At 37.4% G+C, this 23,553-nt stretch overlaps 4 protein-coding genes across 6 annotated transcripts; all 4 read left to right on the forward strand.

The window, feature by feature from the left end:
- Window positions 1-212: 212 nt before the first annotated feature.
- Window positions 213-6,006, forward strand: LOC128246999 (uncharacterized). Its single transcript, XM_052977604.2, has 2 exons — window positions 213-382; window positions 2,449-6,006. Exon 2 carries the CDS (start codon window positions 2,805-2,807, stop codon window positions 4,668-4,670), a length of 1,866 nt encoding a protein of 621 aa, XP_052833564.1. The 5' UTR covers window positions 213-382; window positions 2,449-2,804; the 3' UTR covers window positions 4,671-6,006.
- Window positions 6,007-7,824: 1,818 nt separating this feature from the next.
- Window positions 7,825-19,668, forward strand: LOC106871788 (uncharacterized). 2 transcript variants are annotated; one of them, XM_089344332.1, is made up of 2 exons: window positions 7,825-7,963; window positions 17,513-19,668. In XM_089344332.1, the coding sequence occupies exon 2, from the start codon at window positions 17,861-17,863 to the stop codon at window positions 19,280-19,282; it is 1,422 nt and encodes a 473-aa protein (XP_089200458.1). In that variant the 5' UTR covers window positions 7,825-7,963; window positions 17,513-17,860; the 3' UTR covers window positions 19,283-19,668. The 2 variants fall into 2 exon arrangements, with proteins under 2 accessions (XP_089200458.1, XP_014773916.1); XM_014918430.3 differs by lacking the exon at window positions 7,825-7,963 and adding an exon at window positions 13,138-14,434.
- Window positions 7,836-12,992, forward strand: LOC106871783 (uncharacterized). Of its 2 annotated transcripts, none has more exons than XM_052977606.2 (2): window positions 7,836-7,963; window positions 10,054-12,992. In XM_052977606.2, the coding sequence occupies exon 2, from the start codon at window positions 10,210-10,212 to the stop codon at window positions 11,713-11,715; it is 1,506 nt and encodes a 501-aa protein (XP_052833566.2). In that variant the 5' UTR covers window positions 7,836-7,963; window positions 10,054-10,209; the 3' UTR covers window positions 11,716-12,992. The 2 variants fall into 2 exon arrangements, with proteins under 2 accessions (XP_052833566.2, XP_089200457.1); XM_089344331.1 differs by lacking the exon at window positions 7,836-7,963 and adding an exon at window positions 8,076-9,954.
- A 1,219-nt stretch (window positions 19,669-20,887) lies between the features above and the next one.
- LOC149130459 (uncharacterized) lies at window positions 20,888-23,468 on the forward strand (the record flags this gene model as incomplete). Its single annotated transcript, XM_089343767.1, has 1 exon — window positions 20,888-23,468. A coding segment is annotated over one exon (759 nt), but the record flags the coding sequence as incomplete, so codon positions are not given.
- Window positions 23,469-23,553: the final 85 nt, after the last annotated feature.

Below are 23,553 nucleotides of genomic sequence, written 5' to 3' on the forward strand. Positions count from 1 at the left end.
GGAATGTTATAATGAAACAAGGCCAACTCGTGTTAGTTTCCCTAATCTCTTTACCCCACCCTCGGAAAATGATATTTACTAAACAGATTCTTGGCTAAATTTCGAATATCGAAAGATCACCTAAATACCAGTGGACTACTGAGGTCCATGCAATCGATTTACGCACCGCCCTCCCCGAAATTGCTGGCCTGGTGCCAAATTTTGAAACCATTATTTCATACGCATGCGCACTAAACGTACTTCCGCCTTCATTCACTGCATCATGACGAACCTGTTTGGCGCTGGAATCTCTCTTAATTACCTCCCGAACGCAATTATAATCCATTTCTCTACCACCTGACGCACTGATAACAACACTATCCTTTATAAAAAAAACATTTCCGTAAGTATTAAACAATGAAAATATTTGATCTTTCAATACTTTGTGTCTTATGTATGTATTCTTTAATTTGTTCGACATTTGGCTGCTATTTCTAGCTATGGCGGCAACCTTCTACCCTCTCCATCATTTCCACGTTTGTTTGTTGTGTGTTTTAGTTTGAGAAATATTCTTAAATACACTTCAACCACTTTTTTCGGCGAAGTTGAAGAATACGTACTGTGGGTCTTTAAGGGATAGGGTTTTTGCTATTCTTTAGTTCGGTCTTTTTTTTTTTTTTTTAATTGATGGAGGGAAGGGTACAAGATATTTACGCGGGGCAAAACGAGTAATTTCCCATTTCTCCATATTTTTTCCAAACTTGTTTGAAATTATTACATTATGTTTAAGACTGAAAATTGAAGTTGCAATCCAGATCTTGTTGATTTTCAAGAAATTTTCCCTCAACTTTCAACCCGATGTTTGGTGTTTAACGATCAATATTCTTTTCTCTGTTGGATTCAAAGTCAAGTATTTTCCCATACGATTATCAAAAATAATAGGGCAATTTCAGTATTTTCTACTCATTAACTTCGCGGTGTTACAATGAAAAATGATTAAAATTCTCTGGATGAAGTTACTCGACTTAGTCACTGACGTACATTTATCACGAAGAGATCGTGAAGACGCTATAGGTAGTATTTTATTTTGAGTTTTTTTATTAAGTCGATCTTCATTAATTTCACATCTTTTGCAATTTTTCTCTGTTCCTCTTTCATTTGAACCAGATACTTAAATAACTGTTTGTGTTTCTTATCTTTACGATGTCTTAGGATAGACAGTGATGTGTTTCAGTCCTTTGTTTTGAAATGTAATTCTGGGTAATTAAAGAGACAAATTTACCTATTCTTGTCTTACTCATTTTGCCTTAACCAAAGTTATCTTTTACACACTCGAAGAGAACCACAATAGTTTCCTGAAATAGTGATTCTGTTATGTTTTAAATGCATTTAGGGAAGGCCATTTGCTTAGCTGATGTACTTTTTGTAATCAATCGTAGAACGTTATTGTTCCCCATCCCAACTACAGATCTAGTTCCACTCCGCCTCTGAGTTTAATCAGTCGAGCAGGTATTCTTCACATTTTCCAGAATGCTCAAGAGCACATCCCTGTAAAAAAAAAAATGTATTCCTTCTTGAGTTATACTGACTCTATGGTTGGGAAGCTGGTCTGTCGCAGGATTGCTCATTAAAAATGAAGTGCTTTGCTCAATAACACAATGCATCACCTGGTTTAGGAATTGAAACCACCATATTATGATCGCAAGTCCAACACCCTAACCACTAGGCCATACACCGCCATAAAGTACCGAGTCAAACACCTTGCGGTGGTCAACATGTTCAGCAAGCAGCCCCTACTGATGCCCATTTTCCTGTCAGATGGTATGATACCGAAGGGTTTTTCTAAATCCGATCAGCTGAACACAGCCTGCTCGTGAGCTTAACGTGAAAGTGGCTGAACACTCCACGGACACACTCACCCATGGAGTAGCTCTGAGATATTAAGTTTGTGATAAGGCTGGCCCTTCAAGTTCCAGGTAGTATTTATCTTTTGTCAGCTCGCTGCTAGGAATTGAAATCTTGACTTTATCAAGAGTTGAGTACCCTGACCACCAATCCACACATATATATACACATAGATACATACATAAATATATATATTCAGTTCTACTGTGTACCACCTTAGGCAAGTATTTTCTACAATAGCCTCTTGCTCACCAAAGCTTTTTCAATGGATCTGGTGGACAGAAACTGAAAGAAGCCTAATCTATATGTGTGTGTTTGTCTGTCTGTCCCCCCATCAACACTTAACAACCAATATTGGAGTGTTTATATGCCCCTAACTTAGCGATTTTGACAACAGAAACTGATAGAATAAGTACTATGGTTGATTTGATCGACTAAAAACCTTTCAAGTAGTGCTCCAGCATGGTAAATACTTATTTCTAGAGTTTATCTCTATGGAAATGTTGAATCTGTATTTTCTAAGTAGCCTCTATATCTTACACTGTTGTTTCTTTATTATTTCAGAATATCAGATGACATTGGAATAACTGAAGATACATTCTCATTATTTATCTTCTTTTAAAGACCAAAATGAAAATATTGTACAGAGCAGATATAGAAGATTGATTCTATAAGTCTATGGTAGAATTCCTATGATATATTTACTCTGAAATGTGTTATTAGCAAACTTTGTGGACATCACCGGCTGGAGTGTCTACAAGATGAGTCTGGTTGCAAATTAAACTTGGATAAATTTACTAAAGAGTATTCAGACAAAAGTAACACTGGACAGAAATACAGCAGTTGAAATTTTTGTAAATAAAAGACTATAGAAGGAAAAAGAAGAAAAAAATATATGTTGTGAATTTCAAAGAGGGATAATGGAAAAGAGTAAGAAATTAAAGGATCTAACTTTTCCAGAAGCTAGAGAAACAAAGAGACGAAAATTGTCACATAACTGTGATGTCTGTGAAAGGTCCTTCTCTCAAGAGAGTCACTTGATTATGCACAAATGTGTTCATGCAGTAGAGAAGCCATTTTACCGTGACAAACCCATTCATACAGGGAAGAAACCATTTCACTGTGATATCTGTGGTAAATCATTCTCTAAAAAGTTTTACTTGATCACACACCGACGTATTCATACAGGAGAGAAGCCATTTCATTGTGACATCTGTGGTAAATCATTCTCTAAAAAAATTTACTTGACTACACACAAACGTATTCATACAGGGGAGAAGCCATATCATTGTGATGTCTGTGGTAAATCATTCTCTCACCCAAGTGATTTAAATTCTCACAAACGCGTTCATACAGGAGAGAAGCCATATCAGTGTAACATCTGTGGTAAATCATTCTCTAACCGAAGTACTTTAAATTCTCATAAGCTTATTCACACAGGGGAAAAACCATATTCCTGTAATATCTGTGGTAAATCATTTTCTGGCTACACTGGTTTAACTCATCACAAACGTATTCATACAGGAGAGAAGCCATATCAATGCAACATCTGTAACAAATCTTTCTCTGTCAGTAGTACCCTGACTAGTCACAAACGTACTCATACAGGAGAGACACCATATTCTTGTGATATCTGTGGAAAATCATTCTCCAGAATTGACAACTTAGCTACTCACAAACGTATCCATACAGGAGAGAAGCCATATCAATGTGATGTTTGTGATAAATCTTTCTCTCGAAGTGGTACCCTAATTGCTCACAAACGTATTCATACAGGAGAGAGACCATATTCTTGTGATATCTGTGGTAAATCATTCTCTCGAAATGGCACCTTAGCTACTCATAAACGTGTTCATACAGGAGAGAAGCCATATCATTGTTATATCTGTGGTAAAGCATTCTCTGTGAGTTCTGACTTATCTGAACACAAACATATCCATACAGGAGAGAAGCCATATCACTGTGATATCTGTGGTAAATTATTCTCCTCAAATACTTGCTTGACTAGACACAGACGTGTTCATACCGGAGAGAAGCCTTATCACTGTGATGTGTGTAGTACATCATTCTCTAATCGAAGTGCTTTAAATTCACATATACGTGTCCATACAGGGGAGAAACCATTTCGCTGTGACATTTGTGGTAAACCATTCTCTGTAAGTGGTAAATTGACTAGACACAAACGTATTCATACTGGAGAGAAACCATATCACTGTGATGTCTGTGGTAAATCATTCTCTGACCAAAGTGATTTCGGTCGTCACAAACGTGTTCATACAGGAGTGAAGCCATATCAGTGTAACATCTGTAGTAGATCGTTTGCTGACCAAAGTTATTTATATTCTCACAAACGTACTCATACAGGGGAGAAACCATATTCCTGTAATATCTGTGGTAAATCATTCCCTCGCAACTCTGCTTTGACTGAACATAAACGTATTCATACAGGAGAGAAGCCATATCCCTGTATCATCTGTAACAAATCTTTTGCTGCCAGTAGTAACCTAACTACCCATAAACGTATTCATACAGGAGAGAAGCCATATGACTGTGATATCTGTGGTAAAGCATTTTCTCAGAGTTGTGCTTTAAGTAGTCACAAGCGTATTCATAAAGGTGACAAGCCATTTCACTGTGATATCTGTGGCAGATCATTTTCTCAGAGTTCTAATTTAACAGGTCACAAACGTACTCATACAGGAGAGAAGCCATATCACTGTGATACCTGTGGTAAATCATTCGCTCAAAGTGGTACCTTAGCTTCTCACAAGTGTATTCTTACATGAGAAAAGTCTTTACTCTGTAAGTGGTGACTTAACCCTTTACCATGCAAATTATTCTGTCGAATATGATGTTTATTTATACAAATTATTTTCAGTTTGTCATGCATTAACTCACAGTTTTCAAATTTTAATGATGTGATTGTGTATTTACAGAAAGACATTGTAGGGTAGGTGTAAGAGGCCATTTCTGGGAAGTTTGAACGTAAAATATGTAGTATATTTGGGCTAGAGATGGCTGGTTTAAATGCTAAAGGGTTAACACTAAAAGTATCAACATTTCTTTCTTCTTAAAAAGACCATAATGGTCATTTTTGACTGTCATTGAAAATCTTATTTCATACAATTTATTTTAAATATCAGCAAATGCAATGAATAAAGGATTTGAAAATACAGTCTTTTAGCATTTATTTACATGCAAAAAATATATATCTATACACATATATGAAATGATGCTTATGATTGCACCATTCAATACAGTTGTAGAAATTAAAAAGTAAAAAGCAAAAGTGGTGATAAATGACCACTTGGTACTTCTAGTGTTAACTAAATGTGTATTTATTCATATATGTATATGACTATCAATGTGACAATTCCTATGAACAAGAAGCATTTTGACCTTCTCCTAAAATGGTTGTAGTATTGCAGGCATTCTGCATGGCAATAACCAAGCTACTCATCAGGGAATTGCTGTAATTGTCAGAGTTCCTTCTATGCCAAAAAAAAAGAGAAGAGGGGCACTCTCTCTAACTGTAAAAGTATTCACACGGGAGTCATCATCGTTTAACGTCCGCTTTCCATGCTAGCATGGGTTGGACGACTTGACTGAGGACTGGTGAAACCGGATGGCAACACCAGACTCCAATCTAAATTTGGCAGAGTTTCTACAGCTGGATGCCCTTCCTAACGCCAAATGCAGATAGAAATTGTCCAATCCATGCCAGCATGATGATGATGATGATGATATACACATATAATGTAGGAAGCATGTTGTCTACCCAGGTATTCATCTTAAAATTATATCAAATGAGAAGACTTGTTGAGGCATGTGTCATGTAATGGTGCCTCTGCCAGTGACACATACAGCCACCTATTACACTCGGAGTGGTTGGTGTTATAAAGGGCAACCGTCAAGAATATGCCAGAGGAGATAAGATCACAACCGAAGCTGCCCAACACACAGAACCAACCCATGAACATGCTACAGAATTTCAACTATGATACAACTTCCACTGTTCCAGATAGAGTCAGTTAAAATTTGTCAAACCAGTTACTTCACAATATGTAAGACATTTGCCATGTATTTTTATAAGGGGTTGTAATAAATAACAGTTGCATTGAATTTACCTGGTTCTTGTCATTTGTTTATATAAAGGTAACTCCAGGCACAAAGACTAGACAAGTTCATGCATAACCAACACACAGCTACATCATGAACTGGCTACAGTTAACTTAAGCAAAACTCATAACCAACACTCATTATATATATATGTACACACACATACACATATAAGTGTGTATGTCTTTGCGTCTGTGTTTGTCTCCCAGTATTGCTTGACAACTGGTGTTTGTGTGTTTACATCCCTGTAACCTAGCTGTTCAGCAAGAGAGATCAATAGAATAAGCACTAAGCTTAGCAAAACAAATACGTTTTGATCAAAATTTCTTTGAGGTGTTGCCTCAGCATGACTGAAGTAAAATGTGAAAGATGCACCAACATAAACATACATGAAACAATGGCCATTTTTAAATGATGCAAGATTAAGAGCAACTGGATGAGATTAATAATATATGCTTAGCTGAATCTGAAGTTGACAAGAATATGGGGTATGGGCAGGAGGGTTCATGAGGTGTGCAGTTCTTTGGGAAATAAAAATGGATTGTGGTATTGAAGCAATGGGAATGATATGAAAAAGCCCCATGTTTCCTCTTGAGCCATTTATTGTTTCTCCAGGTGTAATACTTGGGTAAAAGAGTTTTCTTGCATCTTCATCTACTTGACACAAAAAACCCATTAAGGGTATGTAGTAACACCCTATCTCATGCGCATGCGTGGAATTCAACATCTAAACGTTCCCGCTTTTTTTCATTCTCTTTCTCGGCCGGCCGGCTATGAGCATGGACGTGTCAAGCTGTCTCTCCATCTTTCCAACTCTGGGGACAGCTCACATCAACATTCCAACGTCTCAGCAACCATGCTGTCTCACAGAAGGCGTCTCAGCAACCAAGATTAAAGATGCCTATTTTCACCATAAATAAATATTGTTGTGTTGATAGTTCGGAGTTCTGCGTTCCGTTTATTCCGAATTTAATACAGGAAAGCAGGCGTACACCTAATGGTGTATAACCACTTTTCCTAAAGGTAGTTTCTTTTGGAGAAAGGGCTTGTTGCAAGGCTGTTTGTTTTGTAAACATAACCCAGTGTCCATACTCTAGATAAAGGGTCGCCAATTTTGGCAAACATGTTTACAAAGAATTGCTTGCTTCACACTCCTCGTGTGCCGATTCTGCCCGTAATAAAGAAACAAATCGTACGGTGTGGTTGTAGGTCATAACCCCTGGGCAACGCCGGCATGCATTGCTAGTCTCAAAATAAAACTTAAAATTTCGAAAAAAATTGTGATCTATTTTAGGATGTGTGTATACGAGCCAACCAGCTTTCTTTAATTTCTGTTATGAAATTCCCACATAATCTAATATATACACTTTGGAAGGTAGTTGTACAAAGCTTTATAGAAAATTCTCCTAAATATATGTGAAAACAAAGCCAACTTTTTCAAATTTTTAGAAACTTCCTACAAAAGGGTTTTCTTTTCTCACAATAAATTCCGGTACGGCCGTAATCTACACCATCAGAAGTGTATTTGTTGAAAATTTTATTAAAAAATATCTTTTTTTTTTTCGGGAAGTTTTGAAGAAACAAACTTGAGGGACGCACAGTTGTGTAGGGATGCCCAAATTCCGGTATGCTCGACTTTGCCTTTCATCGTTTAGGGTCAAGTTTCCCTTTTACTTTTTTGCTGAGGTCAATAAAGTAAATACCAGTTGACTACTGAGGTCCATGTAATCGAATTACGTACCACCCCCACCTCCGAAATTGCAGGCCTTGTGCAAAGAAGGGAAAGAAATATTTCTTACGCATGCGCACTAAACGTACTTCCGCCTCCATTCATTACATCTTGACAAACGTGTCTGGAGCCAGAATTTCTCTTAATTAACTCCCAAACATATTTATAATACATTTCTCTACCACTTGGCGCACTTCTAACAACAACACTATCCTTTATAAGAACAATTCCGTAAGTATTAAACAAGGAAAGCATTTAATCTTTTAATACTTTGATTTGTGCGACATTTGGCTGCTATTTCTAGCTATGGAGGCTACCTTCTACACTCTGCATCGTTTCCACGTTAATTTGTTGTGTGTTTGGTACTATTCAAGAAGAGTGGTCCCGGTGTGCGCACTCGCGCATCCGAGCTAGCCAGTCGTGACTAGTCGATCCTACAACGACTATCTGGCGCGTATGCGCGCCACGGGACCACTCTTCTTGAATAGTACCCAGATCTATTTCCAGACTGTCTCCCTGCGTTTGTTTCGTCATAACTTTCTGAAAACTGCCAGTTTTTTTTTCCCACCAAATTTCTGAAAAAATATTTGAGATGATTTAGATTACGTTTGTGATGGAATCTGTTCCGAAGAAAAGGACACGATTCTGTTTTAAGCATGTCTTTTACTCTTTTACTTGTTTCAGTCATTTGACTGCGGCCATGCTGGAGCACCGCCTATAGTCGAGCAAATCGACCCCAGGGCTTATTCTTTGGAAGCCTAGTACTTATTCTATCTGTCGCTTTTTGCCGAACCGCTAGGTGACGGGGACATAAACACACCAGCATCGGTTGTCAAGCGATATTGGGGGACAAACACAGACACACACACACACACACACACATATATATATATATATATATGTAGACTTACTTGCAAAAAAGGACGTGTGCGCTCAATAATGTAATAATACAGAATATATATACATGTATACACATATATGTACATACTTACATCTACATGTGTATATATATGCATATCAGGGTACAGGACGTTAGAACAATGAACTACAGACAACGGAACGAACACATAGGAACGGAAAGTCACTTGGAATATCCCTTCATCAGCTGTCTCTATTCTAACTAGACATTTCGAAGTAATATATATATATATATATATATATATACGACGGGCTTCTTTCAGTTTCTGTCTACCAAATCCACTCACAAGGCTTTGGTCGGTCCGAGGCTATAGTAGAAGGAACTTGCCCAAGGTGCCACGCAGTGGGACTGAACCCGAAACCATGTGGTTCCTGCGCCTTTTAACTCTAAATAACTTCTTTTGGGGAATTTTCATAAAATGTTCGCAAATTTGTGTTCCATGCATGGGAATTCATACGATTATGTGAAAACTGAAAAAATATATTGATGTGTGATTTAAGGGTCATTGAGCTATTATTTTTAGCACATCTCACATCCGGCTGATACGCACCTTGTTTGTTTATCAGACTTTCTCCCCATAAACACATTTAATGATCTGTTGTTGGGATTTTAGCCAAAACTTCGGTCTGATTGTATTTTAAACTGATATTCAAAAAGATCTTCAAAGCTTAAAAAAATACTTTTTCGTAGTCTTGTGAATTCCTTTGTAGCAGAAAACAAATTTACAAAAGAATTTTTAAAAATTCCAAGAAATAAAAAAAAAAGGGGTATGAAGGGTTATGTGGTGTGCTTAAAACAGGGAGAGAAGAATATTGAAAAGCATGATCATTGCCATCATTTAACGCCTGCCTTCGATGCTGGTATGGGTGGGACAGTTCAACATTTCAGCCCTACGACTGTGGCCATGCATATCTTTTTGGGAAGTCATAGCAGATAAAGCCTTCAGTCCTTTCTATCAGATCAGCTGCAGGGACATGCACTGTTACCATGAACTGCTGCATTCACCATCTGTCGATATATTCCTCGATCCTCTCACATGATCCATTGAGCAGAGTCCTTGCCGGAGCCTCATGGGGCTTTAGGTGTTTTCACTCAATAAACACTCACAACGCCCAGGCTGGAAATCGAAACTGTGATCCTACAACTGCGAGTCCACTGCCCTAACCACTGAGCCATTGCACTCTCTCTCTCTCTATATATATATATGTGTGTGTGGTTGTGTAGATGGAGTTTAGTAATATCTTAGCTTCACAGGTGATTTCCTGATGTAAATTTTAATAGATTAAAAAGTTCCTTTGTTCAGGTAAATGTTTATTTTTTTAATTTATCTCTATGGAAATGTTGAATCTGTATTTTTTAAGTAGTCTCTATATCTTACACTGTCATCTTTTTATTCTTTCAGAATATCAAATGACAGTGGTATAAACCTAGATTCATTTTCGTTTGAAACTTGGATTAATTCACTAAAGAGTTTTGGGACAAAGGTAACACTGGCAGAAGATTATTGAAGCAAAAAACAAGAAAAAGATCATATTTTGTGATTTTTCGAAGAAAAGTAATGGAAAAGAGTGAAACACTAAAGGAACTGATTTTTCCAGAAGATAAAGAAAAAGGGAGTCGAAAATTGTCACATGACTGTGATGTCTGTAAAAAGTCATTCTCTCAAAAGTGTTACTTGACACTACACCAACGTATTCATAGAAAGGGGAAGCCATTTCACTGTGACATCTGTGGTAAATCATTCTCTCGAAAAAGTAGCTTGACTACACACAAACCTACTCATACAGGAGAGAAGACTTATGACTGTGAAGTCTGTGGTACATCATTCTCTCAGCAGAGTTCTTTAGATTCTCACAAGCGTCTCCATACAGGGGAGAAGCCATTTCACTGTGACAACTGTGGTAAATCATTCTCTCATAGTAATAATTTGACTACACACAAACGTATTCATACCGGAGAGAAGCCTCATCGCTGTGCTGTCTGTTTTACGTCATTCTCTCAGCGAAGTGGCCTTTATTCGCATATGCGTTTCCATACACGGGAGAAACCATTTCACTGTGACATCTGTGGTAAATCATTCTTTCAAAAATGTGACTTGACTAGACACAAGCGTATTCACACGGGAGAGAAGCCTTATCACTGTGATGTCTGCAGTATGTCATTCTCTGACCGAAGTGCTTTGAGTTATCACATACGTGTTCATACAGGGAAGAAGCCATTTCGCTGTGACATTTGTGGTAAATCATTCTCTGTAAGTGGTACATTGACTAGACACATACGTATTCATACTGGAGAGAAGCCATATCACTGTGAGGTCTGTGGTACATCATTCTCTCAGCGAAGTGCCTTAAAATCTCACAAACGTGTTCATACAGGAGAGAAGCCATTCCACTGTGAATTTTGTGGTAAATCATTCTCTAAAAACATTAGCTTGACTACACACAAACGTATTCATACCGGAGAGAAGCCTTATCACTGTGACGTTTGTTTTACATCATTCTCTCATCGAAGTGCTTTTAATTTGCATATGCGTTTCCATACAGGGGAGAAGCCATTTCACTGTGAAATCTGTGGTAAATCATTCTTTCAGAAAGGTAGCTTGACTACACACAAACGTATTCATACAGGAGACAAGCCTTATCACTGTGATGTCTGTAGTATGTTATTCTCTGACCGAAGTGCTTTAAATTATCACATACATGTTCATACAGGGAAGAAGCCATTTCACTGTGACATTTGTGGTAAATCATTCTCTGGAAGTGGTACATTGACTACACACATACGTATTCATACTGGAGAGAAGCCATATCACTGTGAAGTCTGTGGTAAATCATTCTCTCAGCGAAGTACCTTAAAATCTCACAAACGTGTTCATACAGGGGAGAAGCCATTCCACTGTGAATTCTGTGGTAAATCATTCTCTCAAAGTAACACCTTGACTAAACACAAATGTATTAATACCGGAGAGAAACTCCATCCTTCTGTCTGTGGTTGGCCATTCACTCAACATAGCAAAGTAACTTCTCCCAAACATGATCATAAGGGGAATAAGCAATCTCACTGATATTTGTGGTAAATCATTCTCCCTAAGTGGTGACCTAACCCTTTACTATGTACTTGATTCTCTCGAATGTGATGTTTATTCACATTGTTTTCAATTCGTCATGCATTAACTCACAGCTTTCAAGCGTTGGTGATGTGATTGTCTATTTAGAGAATGACATTGTAGGGAATGTGTAAGAGGCAGTGTCTAGCTTGTTTGAACATAAAATAGGTAGAATATTAGATCAAATATGAGTGGTTTAAATGCTGAATGGTTAACACTAGAAGTACCAACATTTCTTCTTACAAAAACCATCACAGCCATTTTTGACTGTCATTGAAAATTTATACTTGAATACAATAAGGGACTCTCACTCAGAGTAAAAGGCAGACTGTATGACGCATGCGTACGAACAACCATGCTACATGGCAGTGAAACATGGGCTGTAACTGCTGAGGACATACGTAAGCTCGCAAGGAATGAAGCCAGTATGCTCCGTTGGATGTGTAATGTCAATGTGAATACCCGTCAGAGTGTAAGTATCTTGAGAGAAAAGCTGAACATTAGAAGCATCAGTTGTGGCGTGCAAGAGAGACGATTGCGCTGGTATGGACATGTGGTGAGAATGGAGGAGGATAGCTGCGTGAAAAAGTGCCACACCCTAACAGTTGAGGGAACCCGTGGAAGAGGTAGGCCCAGGAAGACCTGGGCTGAGGTGGTGAGGCAAGACCTTCGTACATTGGGCCTCACCGAGGCGATGACTACGGACCGAGACCTTTGGAAATGGGCTGTGCGTGAGAAGACCCGGCAAGCCAAGTAAGATCGTTGCCAGTGCCCCTGGACTGGTTCTTGTGCGGGTGGCACATGAGATGCACCATTTTGAGCGTGGCCGTTGCCAGTACCGCCTGACTGGCTCCTGTAGGATTTTCGAGCGAGATCGTTGCCAGTGCCCCTGGACTGGCTTGTGCGGGTGGCACATAAAAGACACCATTTCGAGCGTGGCCGTTTTCGTGCGGGTGACACGTAAAAGCACCCACTACACTCTCTGAGTGGTTGGCGTTAGGAAGGGCATCCAGCTGTAGAAACTCTGCCAAATCAGACTGGAGCCTGGTGTTGCCATCCGGTTTCACCAGTCCTCAGTCAAATCGTCCAACCCATGCTAGCATGGAAAGCGGACGTTAAACGATGATGATGATGAAAGGATTTGGAAATACAGTCTTTTAGTATTTATTTACTTACAAAAAATGTGTATCTATACATATATGAAATGATGAACATGATTGCTCATTCAATACAGCTATAGAAATTAAAAAGTAATAAGCAGAAATGGTGATAAATGACTGCTTGGTACTTCTGGTATTAAATGTGTATCTCTTCATATAGATGTGTGACTATCAATGTGGCAATTCATAAGAACAAGAAGCATTTTGAGCTCCTAAATTGCTGGCAGTGTTGTGGGTTTTCTCCATGGCAATAACCAAGCTACTCATCAGGGAATTGTAATTGTCAAAGTTTCTTCTATGCCAGAAAAGAAAAAAAAAGAATGGACACTCTCTACAACTGTATATATATATTCACACAGGAATTGAGATAGAACAGTGTGTGATAACACCCTCCCAACTCTATAGTTTATGTCACTACATTTAAGATAACGTTGCTGTGGGATATTTTTTTTAAAACATGCAATTTCTTCCAGATTTTGAATCCTGTTATGAAACTCTTAAAACAATAAGCATAGCTGTTTGGTCAGAGGCTTGCTTCCCAACTGCATGGTTCAGGGTTCAGTCTCACTGCATGGCACTTTGGTCGACTGTCTTCTTCTATAGCCTCAGTCTGACCAAAGCCTAGCGAGTGGATTTAGTTGAGGGAAGCTGAAAGAAACCCATCATTTTTATATGTAAGAAGCTTTAAATTTTATCAAATGAGAAAAAAACCCATGAAGCCAAGTTGTGGCTGATGCTGGTGTCATGCAAATGCCACCCCTGGCATTAGCACTTTAGAGCACCCATTACACTCGGCATCCAGCCATAGAAAACATGCCAAATGAGACCAATGTTTGAGTAAATAAAATCATAACATAAACAATTAGATGTAAGAAATAATAATTTCTTAAAGTATGTGTTAATCCCCAAACTTTGTGGACACCTTGTACATATTGACACATACTTTTTAAAAAAACTTGAAATTTCGAAAAAAAAAATTATGATATATGACAATATTTATGAATACGAGCCAACGAAATTTCTTTTGTTTTTCGTATTAAATTCCGATATAATCGTATTCTACATATTCACGAAGGTGGTTGTAGAAAAATTTCATAGAAAACTTTTTCGTTCGTTCTGAAAATTATTAGAAAACAAAGTTGGCTATTGTAAATTTCAACTTCCCTCCCGCCTTCGGTAAAACGATTTTTTATCACAACAAATTTCAATTCAGTCGTAATCTACAGCATCTGAAGCATATTTGTTGATAATTTCATTAGAAAATATCCATTTTTTTCTGGCGGTCCAGGTAATCGACTTAGGCCCCTCCCCTGGAATTGCTGGCCTTGTGCCAAAATGTGAAACCAATATTTCATACGCATGCGCACTAACTTTAATTCCGCCTTCATTCTTGGAGATAAACAAGTCTGATTCCTGTAATTTTCTTGATTAATTACATCCCGAACACATTTATAATACATTTCTCTACCACCTGACATACTTATAACAACAACACTATCCTTTATAAAAACATTTCCGTAAGTATTAAACTATGAAAACATTTAATCTTTTAATAGTTTGTGTCTCAGATGTGCTTTGATTTCTTTGACATTTAGCTGCTATTTCTAGCTATGGAGTTTACCTCCTACACGATCCATCGTTTCCACGTTTGTTTGTGTGTTTTAGTTGGAGAAATATTCTTAATTACACTCCAACCACAGAAATGTTGAGAAACCAATGCTTTATTATAATATAGCGAATGTTTCTTTCTTGGGGACGAAATTAGTAAGCGGGGCAAAATGAGTAATTTCCTATTTGCCTCATCATTTTGTATTGCTATATTATACTTATGAGTAATAATTTGTCAGCATAGCTGTTGAAGGTGCATGACTTCGAAACACAGTCAGGTAGCTGATCCTCTTTTTCCGACCGGTTTATCTTCGACCTGAGTGTAATTGAGATTATTGACAGAACATCTGGAAGAATGTTTGGTTTTTCAAGTTTCACAAAACGACGTCTAAAATGGGGCAAAATGAGTAATGACTTGTTTTACTAACTTCTCTTTAATATCATGCTGTTAAAAGTGAGAAATGATTAAAATTTTCTGTAAGTAGTTCCTTGGCTTTGTCACAGACATGTACATTACATCACGAAGAGAGACACACTCCAGCAGATCGTGAAGAAGCTACAAATAATAATTTAAACTTATTTTTGCATTTCTGATCTTTATGATGTCGAAGGATGTAATTTCTGGATAATTGAAGAAAGAAATCTGCCTTATGTTGTCTTACTCGTTTTGTCTCTTCACATGCTTGAAGAGAACGGCGATAGTTTCCTGAAATAGTACTCGGATTGTGTTCTAATGTTTTGAATGCATTTAAGGAAGGCTATTTCTTTAGCTGATATATTTTTTGTAATCGATCGTAAAATATCCTCATTCTTTCCAGACCCTAACTACGGATCTATTTCCTTAGTGTCTCCGAATTTGATTTCTCATAACTTTCTGAAAGTTGGCAATTTTTTCCATGAAATTTTCTGCAAATACACGAGGGAATCCGTTGTAAAAATAAAATTTAAAAAAAAAAGGCAGGGGTCGGAATTCTGTTTTAGGCATAACTTTTAACCAACCTCACATAACTTTTATTTTGTGGGATTTTCAGAAAATGTTCGCGAATTTGTGTTCTATGCATGGGAATTCATACGATTATGCCAAAACCGAAAAAATATATTTATATGTATTTTTGATGCGTGATTTAAGGGCTGTTATTTTTAGCACATCTCACAACCACCTGATATCCGCTTCGTTTGTTTGTTAAACTCTGTCCCCATAAACATATTTAATGATCTGATGCTGAGATTTAAACCAAACATGCGGACTGTTTGTATTTTAAACTGATTTTCAAAAAAAATTTTGAAAAATTAACCAAAAATATTTCTTCATAGTCTTGTGATGAAGTGTTTTGCTCAAGAACACAATGCTTTGCCTGGTCTAGGAATCGAAACCACAATCTTACGATCATAAGTTCAACACCCTAACCAGTAAACCACGCACTTCCACAAAATATGTCCTTCTCCACCAAGTCAAATGTCTTGCAATGGTCAACATATTCAGCCCAGCGACCTCTACCAAAAGCTCCACTTGCATTCAATGAGTACACAAAGAACTAGGGTCCTGTCAGAAGTGACCCCTTTGGCATGAACCCTGACTGCTGAGAAGAAGACAGATGATTCCATGCTCTGTAATGGATGATCCTGGCAAAGACCTTAGTGGGAATTGCGAGGAGTGTAACAGCCCTCTGATTATTGCTGTTGTGGTGGTCACCTTTACTTTCTGACAGTGGGATAATGATGCCCCCTTTTCCTGTCAGGTGGTATGATACCAAAGGGGTTTGTTAACTCTTATCAACAGAACAGCCCAATGTGATAAGGCTGGCCCTTCGAATTGCAGGTAGAATTTGTTTTTGTCAGCTGAGTGAACCAAGAGCAACATGTATTGCTCAAGAACACAACACACTGCTGAGAATTGAAATCATGACCTTATCTTGTACTAAATACCCTGACCATTAAGCCACACACATTAATATACACATACATACATATATATATATATATATATATATATATATATATATATATATATATATATACTACACTCTCTGAGTGGTTGGCATTAGGAAGGGCATCCAGCTGTAGAAACTCTGCCAAATTAGATTGGAGCCTGGTGTTGCCATCCGGTTTCACCAGTCCTCAGTCAAATCGTCCAACCCATGCTAGCATGGAAAGCAGACGTTAAACGATGATGATGATATATAAGTATATTTATATATATAAATATATACACACACATATATATGGTTCCAGGTAAGTATTACCTGCAATAGCCTCTGGCTGACCCAAAGCCTTGTCAGTGGATTTGATGGGACAGAAACTGAAAGAAAACCAATATGTGTGTGTGTGTGTGTTTGTATATATATATATATGTGTGTGTGTGTGTGTGTCTGTTTGCCCCCCCCCCCTCCCCCAGCAGCATTTAATAACGAGTGTTGGTATGTTTATATGCATGTAACATAGCAATTTGGCAAAATGAGACTGACGGAATAAGTACTAGGCTCAAAAAATAAGTCCTAGAATTGATTTGATCAGCTAAGACGCTTTAAGGTGATGCTCCAGAATGGTCACACTCAAAACAACTAACGCAAGGAAAATAAGATGTGTGTGTGTGTGAATATGTAGGTGGAGTTCAGGAATCTGTTAGCTTCACACAAGATTTTCACGTGTAAATTTTACTAAATCAAAAAGTTCTGTTGTTCAGGTAAATGTTTATTTCTAGAATTAAACCTTGGGAGAGGCATTATGCCGGTAATAAACACATGCACTGGTTCAGTCCTTTATTAATAAATAATAAAGGACTGAACCAGTGCGTGTGTTTATTACCGGCATAATGCCTCTCCCAAGGTTTAATTGTATTTCTTTCAACACACGTATCCACATCAAGAATCTTGCACACGAAATACACATACGAAATTTATTTCTAGAGTTTATCTCTATGGAAATGTTGAATCTGTATTTTCTAAGTAGCCTCTATATCTTACACTGTTGTTTCTTTATTATTTCAGAATATCAGATGACATTGGAATAACAGAAGATACATTCTCATTATTTATCATCTTTTAAAGACCAAAAGAAGATATTCTACAGAACAGATATATAAGATTGTTTCTATAAGTCTATGGTAGAATTCCTCTGATATATTTACTCTGAAATGTGTTATTAGCAAACTTTGTGGACATCACCTGCTGGAGTGTCTACAAGATGAGTCTGGTTGCAAATTAAACTAAATTTACTACAGAGTTTTGGGACAAAGGTAACAATGGACAGAAATACAGCTGTTAAAATATTTGTAAACAGAAGATTATTAATGCAAAAAGAAAAACAACATATATCGTGATTTTCGAAGAAAAATAATGGAAAAGAGTGAGAAACTAAAGGAACGGAATTTTCCAGAAGATAGAGAAAAAGGAAGTCAAAAATTGTCACATGACTGTGATGTCTGTAAAAAGTCTTTCTCTCGAAAGAATCACTTGACTCTACACCAACGTATTCATAGAATGGAGAAGCCATTTCACTGTGACATCTGTGGTAAATCATTCTCTCAAAGTAACAACTTGAGTATACACAAATGTATTGATACCGGAGAGAAATCTCATCATTGTGATGTCTGTTTTACATCATTCTCTCAACGAAGTGCTTTTAATTTGCACATGCGTTTCCATACAGGGGAGAAGCCATTTCACTGTGACATCTGTGGTAAATCATTCTCTCGAAAAGGTAGCTTGGCTACACACATACGTACTCATACCGGAGAGAAACCTTATCACTGTGATGTCTGCAGTATGTCATTCTCTGACCGAAGTGCTTTGAGTTATCACATACGTGTTCATACAGGGAAGAAGCCATTTCGCTGTAACATTTGTGGTAAATCATTCTTTGTAAATGCTACATTGACTAGACACATGCGTATACATACTGGAGAGAAGCCATATCACTGTGAGGTCTGTAGTACATCATTCTCTGACCGTAGTGCCTTAAAATCTCACAAACGTGTTCATACAGGGGAGAAGTCATTTCACTGTGAATTCTGTGGTAAATCATTCTCTCAAAGTAACAACTTGAGTATGCACAAACGTATTCATACTGGAAAAGAGCCTTATCGCTGTGATGTTTGTTTCACATCATTCTCTCGTCGAAGTGCTTTTAATTTGCATATGCGTTTCCATACAGGAGAGAGGCCATTTCATTGTGACATCTGTGATAAATCATTCTTTCAGAAAGGTAGCTTGACTACACACAAACGTATTCACACCGGAGAGAAGCCTTATCACTGTGATGTCTGTAGTATGTCATTCTCTGACCAAAGTGCTTTAAATTATCACATACGTGTTCATAGAGGGGAGAAACCATTTGACTGTAAGATTTGTGGTAAATCATTCTTCGTAAATACTACATTGACTACACACTTACGTATTCATACTGGAGAGAAGCCATATCACTGTGATATCTGTGGTAAATCATTCTCTCAGCGAAGTGCCTTAAATTCTCACAAACGTATTCATACTGGAGAGAAGCCATATCGCTGTGATGTCTGTGGTAAATCATTCGCTCAGCAGAGTTCTTTAGATTCTCACAAACGTGTTCATACAGGGGAGAAGCCATTCCACTGTGAATTCTGTGGTAAATCATTCTCTCAAAGTAATACCTTGAGTTCACACAAATGTATTCATACCGAAGAGAAACTCCATCCTTCTGTCTGTGGTAGGCCATTCACTCAACATAGCAAAGTAACTTCTCCCAAACATGATCATAAAGGGAATAAGCAATATCACTGATATTTGTGGTAAACCATTCTCTCTAAGTGGTGACCTAACCTTATGCCATGCAGATAATTCTGTTGAATGTGATTTTTATTTATTCACATTAGTTTCACTTTGTCATGCATTAACTCACAGCTTTCAAATTTTGATGATATATTGTTTATTTTAAAAATGACACTGTACTGTAAGAGGTCAACTCTGGCTAGTTTGAGCATTAAATTGGTAGAATAATTAGGCCAAATATGGGTGGTTTTAAATGCTAAAGGGTTAACACTAGAAGTACCAACATTTCTTCTTACAAATCTCAAAGTGGTCATTTTTGACTGCCATTGAAAATCTTTATTCAATAGAATTTATTTTAAATATGAGCAAATGCAGTGAATAAAGGATTTGAAAATACAGTCTTTTAGCATTTATTTACATGCAAAAATTATATATCTATACACATATATATGAAATGATGCTCATGATTGCACATTCAATACAGTTGCAGAAATTAAAAAGTAATAAGCAAAAGCGGTGATACATGACAGCTCAGTTATTGCCATGGAAAATGCCCACAACACTCCCACTAATTTAAGAGGAACTCAAAATGCTTATTGTTCTTATGAATTGTTACATTGATAGACATACATGTATATGAATAGATAAACATTTAGTTAACACAAGTACCGAGCTGTCATGTATCACCACTTTTGCTTTTTACTTTTTAATTTAATTAATCCCCAGTTACCTCTGCCAGGAATCTTACAGTCAGTGGTTCAACCCCACTAAACGTCTCAAATCTCACAGGAAAGAAAATGTAGTTGGTCGACAGATCGCGGTACTTCAGGATTTTGTTCCGCTCGGCTGCAGAAGCTTCAGATCTTTCCCTGGCCGCAGCATCCAGGATATGAGAAGTAAAGGAGTCGCTAACTGTGACATCCTCTCAACCTCTGGCATAGGGTGAGGCCGTCAGGTCTTTCTCCATCACATCTGGACAACCCAGATAGTACCAAGACAGATAGAACGTTTGCCCCGGCTGAGCTCCTCTTGAGTATAAGGTTTTAGCTCCATGTGACACGCAAAGCGACCATCATTCAGGCAGAATGAAAACTGTGGCGGCCTGTGAAGTCGAGGCTTCATTACAGGAAACCCAGTGAAGATAAGTGAAATACTTATGAACTGTTTGAATGTGTGTTCAATACTCCTCTAGGACACAGGCAAGTGAACAAACCAGAAGATTTGTTTGCCACTTTACCTGTAATGAAAGAGGTGAAAATTGATTACATCAACATTAAAGAAGAACATGTAACACTGGCCATAGATCAGGTTGACACAAAGTCAGCTGCTAGTGCTGATGGATTCTCATCAAAATGAAAATATTCTACAGAACAGATATATAAGATTGTTTCTGTAAATCTATGGTAGAATTCCTCTGATATATTTACTCTGAAATGTGTTATTAGCAAACTTTCTGGACATCACCGGCTGGAGTGTCTACAAGATGAGTCTGGTTGCAAATTAAACTTGGATAAATTTACTAAAGAGTTTTGGGACAAAGGTGACACTGGACAGAAATACAGCTGTTAAAATATTTGTAAACAAAAGATTATAGAAGCTAAAGTTTGTATATTGTGATTTTTAAAGCAAAAGAATGAGAAAGTAAAGGAACAGATTTTTCCTGAAGATAAGAAGAAAAGGACACGAAAATTGTCACATGACTGCGATGTCTGTAAAAAGTCATTCTCGCAAAAGGGCAGATTGAATAAACACAAATGTGTTCCTACAATAGAAAAGCCATTTTACTGTGGCATTTGTGGTAAATCATTCTCTAACCAAAACGATTTCAATTCTCACAAATGTGTTCATACAAGGAAGAAGCGATTTTGCTGTGACATTTGTGGTAAATCATTCTCTGCAAGTGGTAAATTGACTAGTCACAAACGTATTCATACTGGAGAGACGCCATATCACTGTGATGTCTGTGGTAAATCATTCTCTGACCGAAGTGCTTTCAATTGTCATGAACGTGTTCATACAGGAGAGAAGCCATATCAGTGTAACATCTGTTGTAAATCATTCTCTCAAAAAAGTGCTTTAACTTCTCACAAACGTATTCATGCAGGAGAGAAACCATATTCTTGTAATATCTGCGGTAAATCATTCCCTCGCAACTATGCTCTAACTGATCATAGACGGGTTCATACAGGAGAGAAGCCATATCAATGTGACATCTGTAACAAATCTTTCTCTGCCAGTCGTACCCTAACTACTCATAAACGTATTCATACAGGAGAGACACCATATCACTGTGATATCTGTGGTAAATCATTCTCAAAGTGGCAACTTATCTTCTCACAAACGTTTCCATACAGGAGAGAGACCATATTCTTGTGATATCTGTGGTAGGTCATTCTCTCAAAGTGGCAACTTAGCTTCTCACAAACGTTTCCATACAGGAGAGAAGCCAACACCACTGTGATATCTGTGACAAATCATTCTCTCAAGGTAATGACTTCACTATTCACACACAATTTTGTAGCAGAGAGAAGCCATATCCTCGTGATATCTGTGGTAGGTCATTCACTCAACATAGCAAATTATCTTCTCACAAATGTGTTCATAAGGGGAAGAAGCAATCCCACTGATATTTGTAGTAAACCCTTCTCTGTAAGTGGTGACTGAGCCCTTTACCATGAAGATTAGTCTCTCAAATGTGATGTTTATTTATTCACATTATTTCCAATTTGTCATGCATTAACTCACAGCTTTTAAGTGTTGATGATGCGATTGTGTATTTTCAGAATGACATTGCAGGGTAGGTGTAAGAGACCAACTCTGGCTAGTTTCAACATAAAATAGGTAGAATATTTGGGCCAAATATGGTTTAAATGCTGAAGAGTTAACACTAAAAGTATCAACATTTCTTTCTTCTTACAAGGACCATAACGATAATTTTTGTCTGTCATTGAAAATCTTTAATACAATATATTTTAAATATGAGCAAATGCAGTGAATAAAGGATTTAAAAATGCATTCTTTTAGCATTTATTCACATGCGAAAAATATATATCTATAGACACACATATATGAAATGATGCTCATGATTGCACATTCAATACAGTTGTAGAAATTAAAAAGTAATAAGCAAAAGTGATGATAAATGACCGTTTGGTACTTCTAACATTAACTAAATGTGTATCTGTTCATATAGATGTGTGACTATCAATGTGACAATTCATAAGAACTATAAGCATTTTGAGCTCCTCCTAAAATGGTGATAGTGTTGTGGGCTTTCTCCATGGCAGTAACCAAGCTACTCATCAGAGAATTGTTGTAATTGTTAAAGTTCCTTGTATGCCAAAAAAAGAAAAAAAGTGGGAGACACTCTCTCTAAGTGTAAATGTATTCACACAGAAATGGAGAAAGAACAGTGTGTGATAACAACCTCCCAACTCTATAGTTTATGTCACCACATCTCAGGTAACGTACCTGTGGGATATTTTTTTAAAATTAAAGTAATTTCCTCCAGATTTTGAATTTGTTTTGCATGAATTTTATTAAAACCAGTAGGTGTGGCTGTGTGGTAAGGAGCTTAATTCCCAATTACATCTTTCTAGGATCCGTCCCACTGCATGGCACTTAGGGCAGATCTTTTCTACTATAACCCCAGGTCAAACAAACCCTTGTGAATGGGTTTGTTAGAGGGAAATTGAAAGAAACCCATCATTTATATATGTAGCAAGTAGATACTGGTTTCATGCAAATGACACCCATGCCAGCATGGATAACAGGCATTAAATGATGATGACAATGGGCGTATTTTGGGATTGTCAACATTGATCACATGATTAGGGTTGGACTAAATCCATTCCAAAGATCAAATGGTCTTAACTAGCCAATCAGTGTTTTAGCAAGTGTTTTTATCCTAAAGCAGAAAAATTCTCTTCTTGCCCACCAAATTGTTATGTAAGGAATGGTTCCTCACTCTTTTGAGCAGAGAGAAAAAGGGAGAAAGAGATGAGATCAGAACAACCGACGCTGCCCAACACACAGATCCAAGCCATGAACTTGCTACAGAATTTCAACTATGATACAACTTCCACTGTTCCAGATAGAGTTCCTTAAAATTTGTCAAACCAGTTACTTCACAATATGTAAGACATTTGCCATGTATTTTTATAAGGGGTTGTAATAAATAACAGTTGCATTGAATTTACTCGGTTCTTCTTGTCATTCTTTTATCTATGGTAACTCTAGGCACAAAAACTAGACCAGTTAATGTCTAACCAACACACAGCTAC

This window comes from Octopus bimaculoides, chromosome 28, assembly GCF_046866305.1.
Source record: "Octopus bimaculoides isolate indiv1 chromosome 28, ASM4686630v1, whole genome shotgun sequence".
Classification (NCBI taxonomy): Eukaryota; Metazoa; Mollusca; class Cephalopoda; order Octopoda; family Octopodidae; genus Octopus; species Octopus bimaculoides.

Bases quoted from the DNA above. Each gene is read 5' to 3' on its own strand.
- LOC128246999 (XM_052977604.2), top strand. From the start codon at position 2,805: ATGGAAAAGAGTAAGAAATTAAAGGATCTAACTTTTCCAGAAGCTAGA.
- LOC106871788 (XM_089344332.1), top strand. From the start codon at position 17,861: ATGGAAAAGAGTGAGAAACTAAAGGAACGGAATTTTCCAGAAGATAGA.
- LOC106871783 (XM_052977606.2), top strand. From the start codon at position 10,210: ATGGAAAAGAGTGAAACACTAAAGGAACTGATTTTTCCAGAAGATAAA.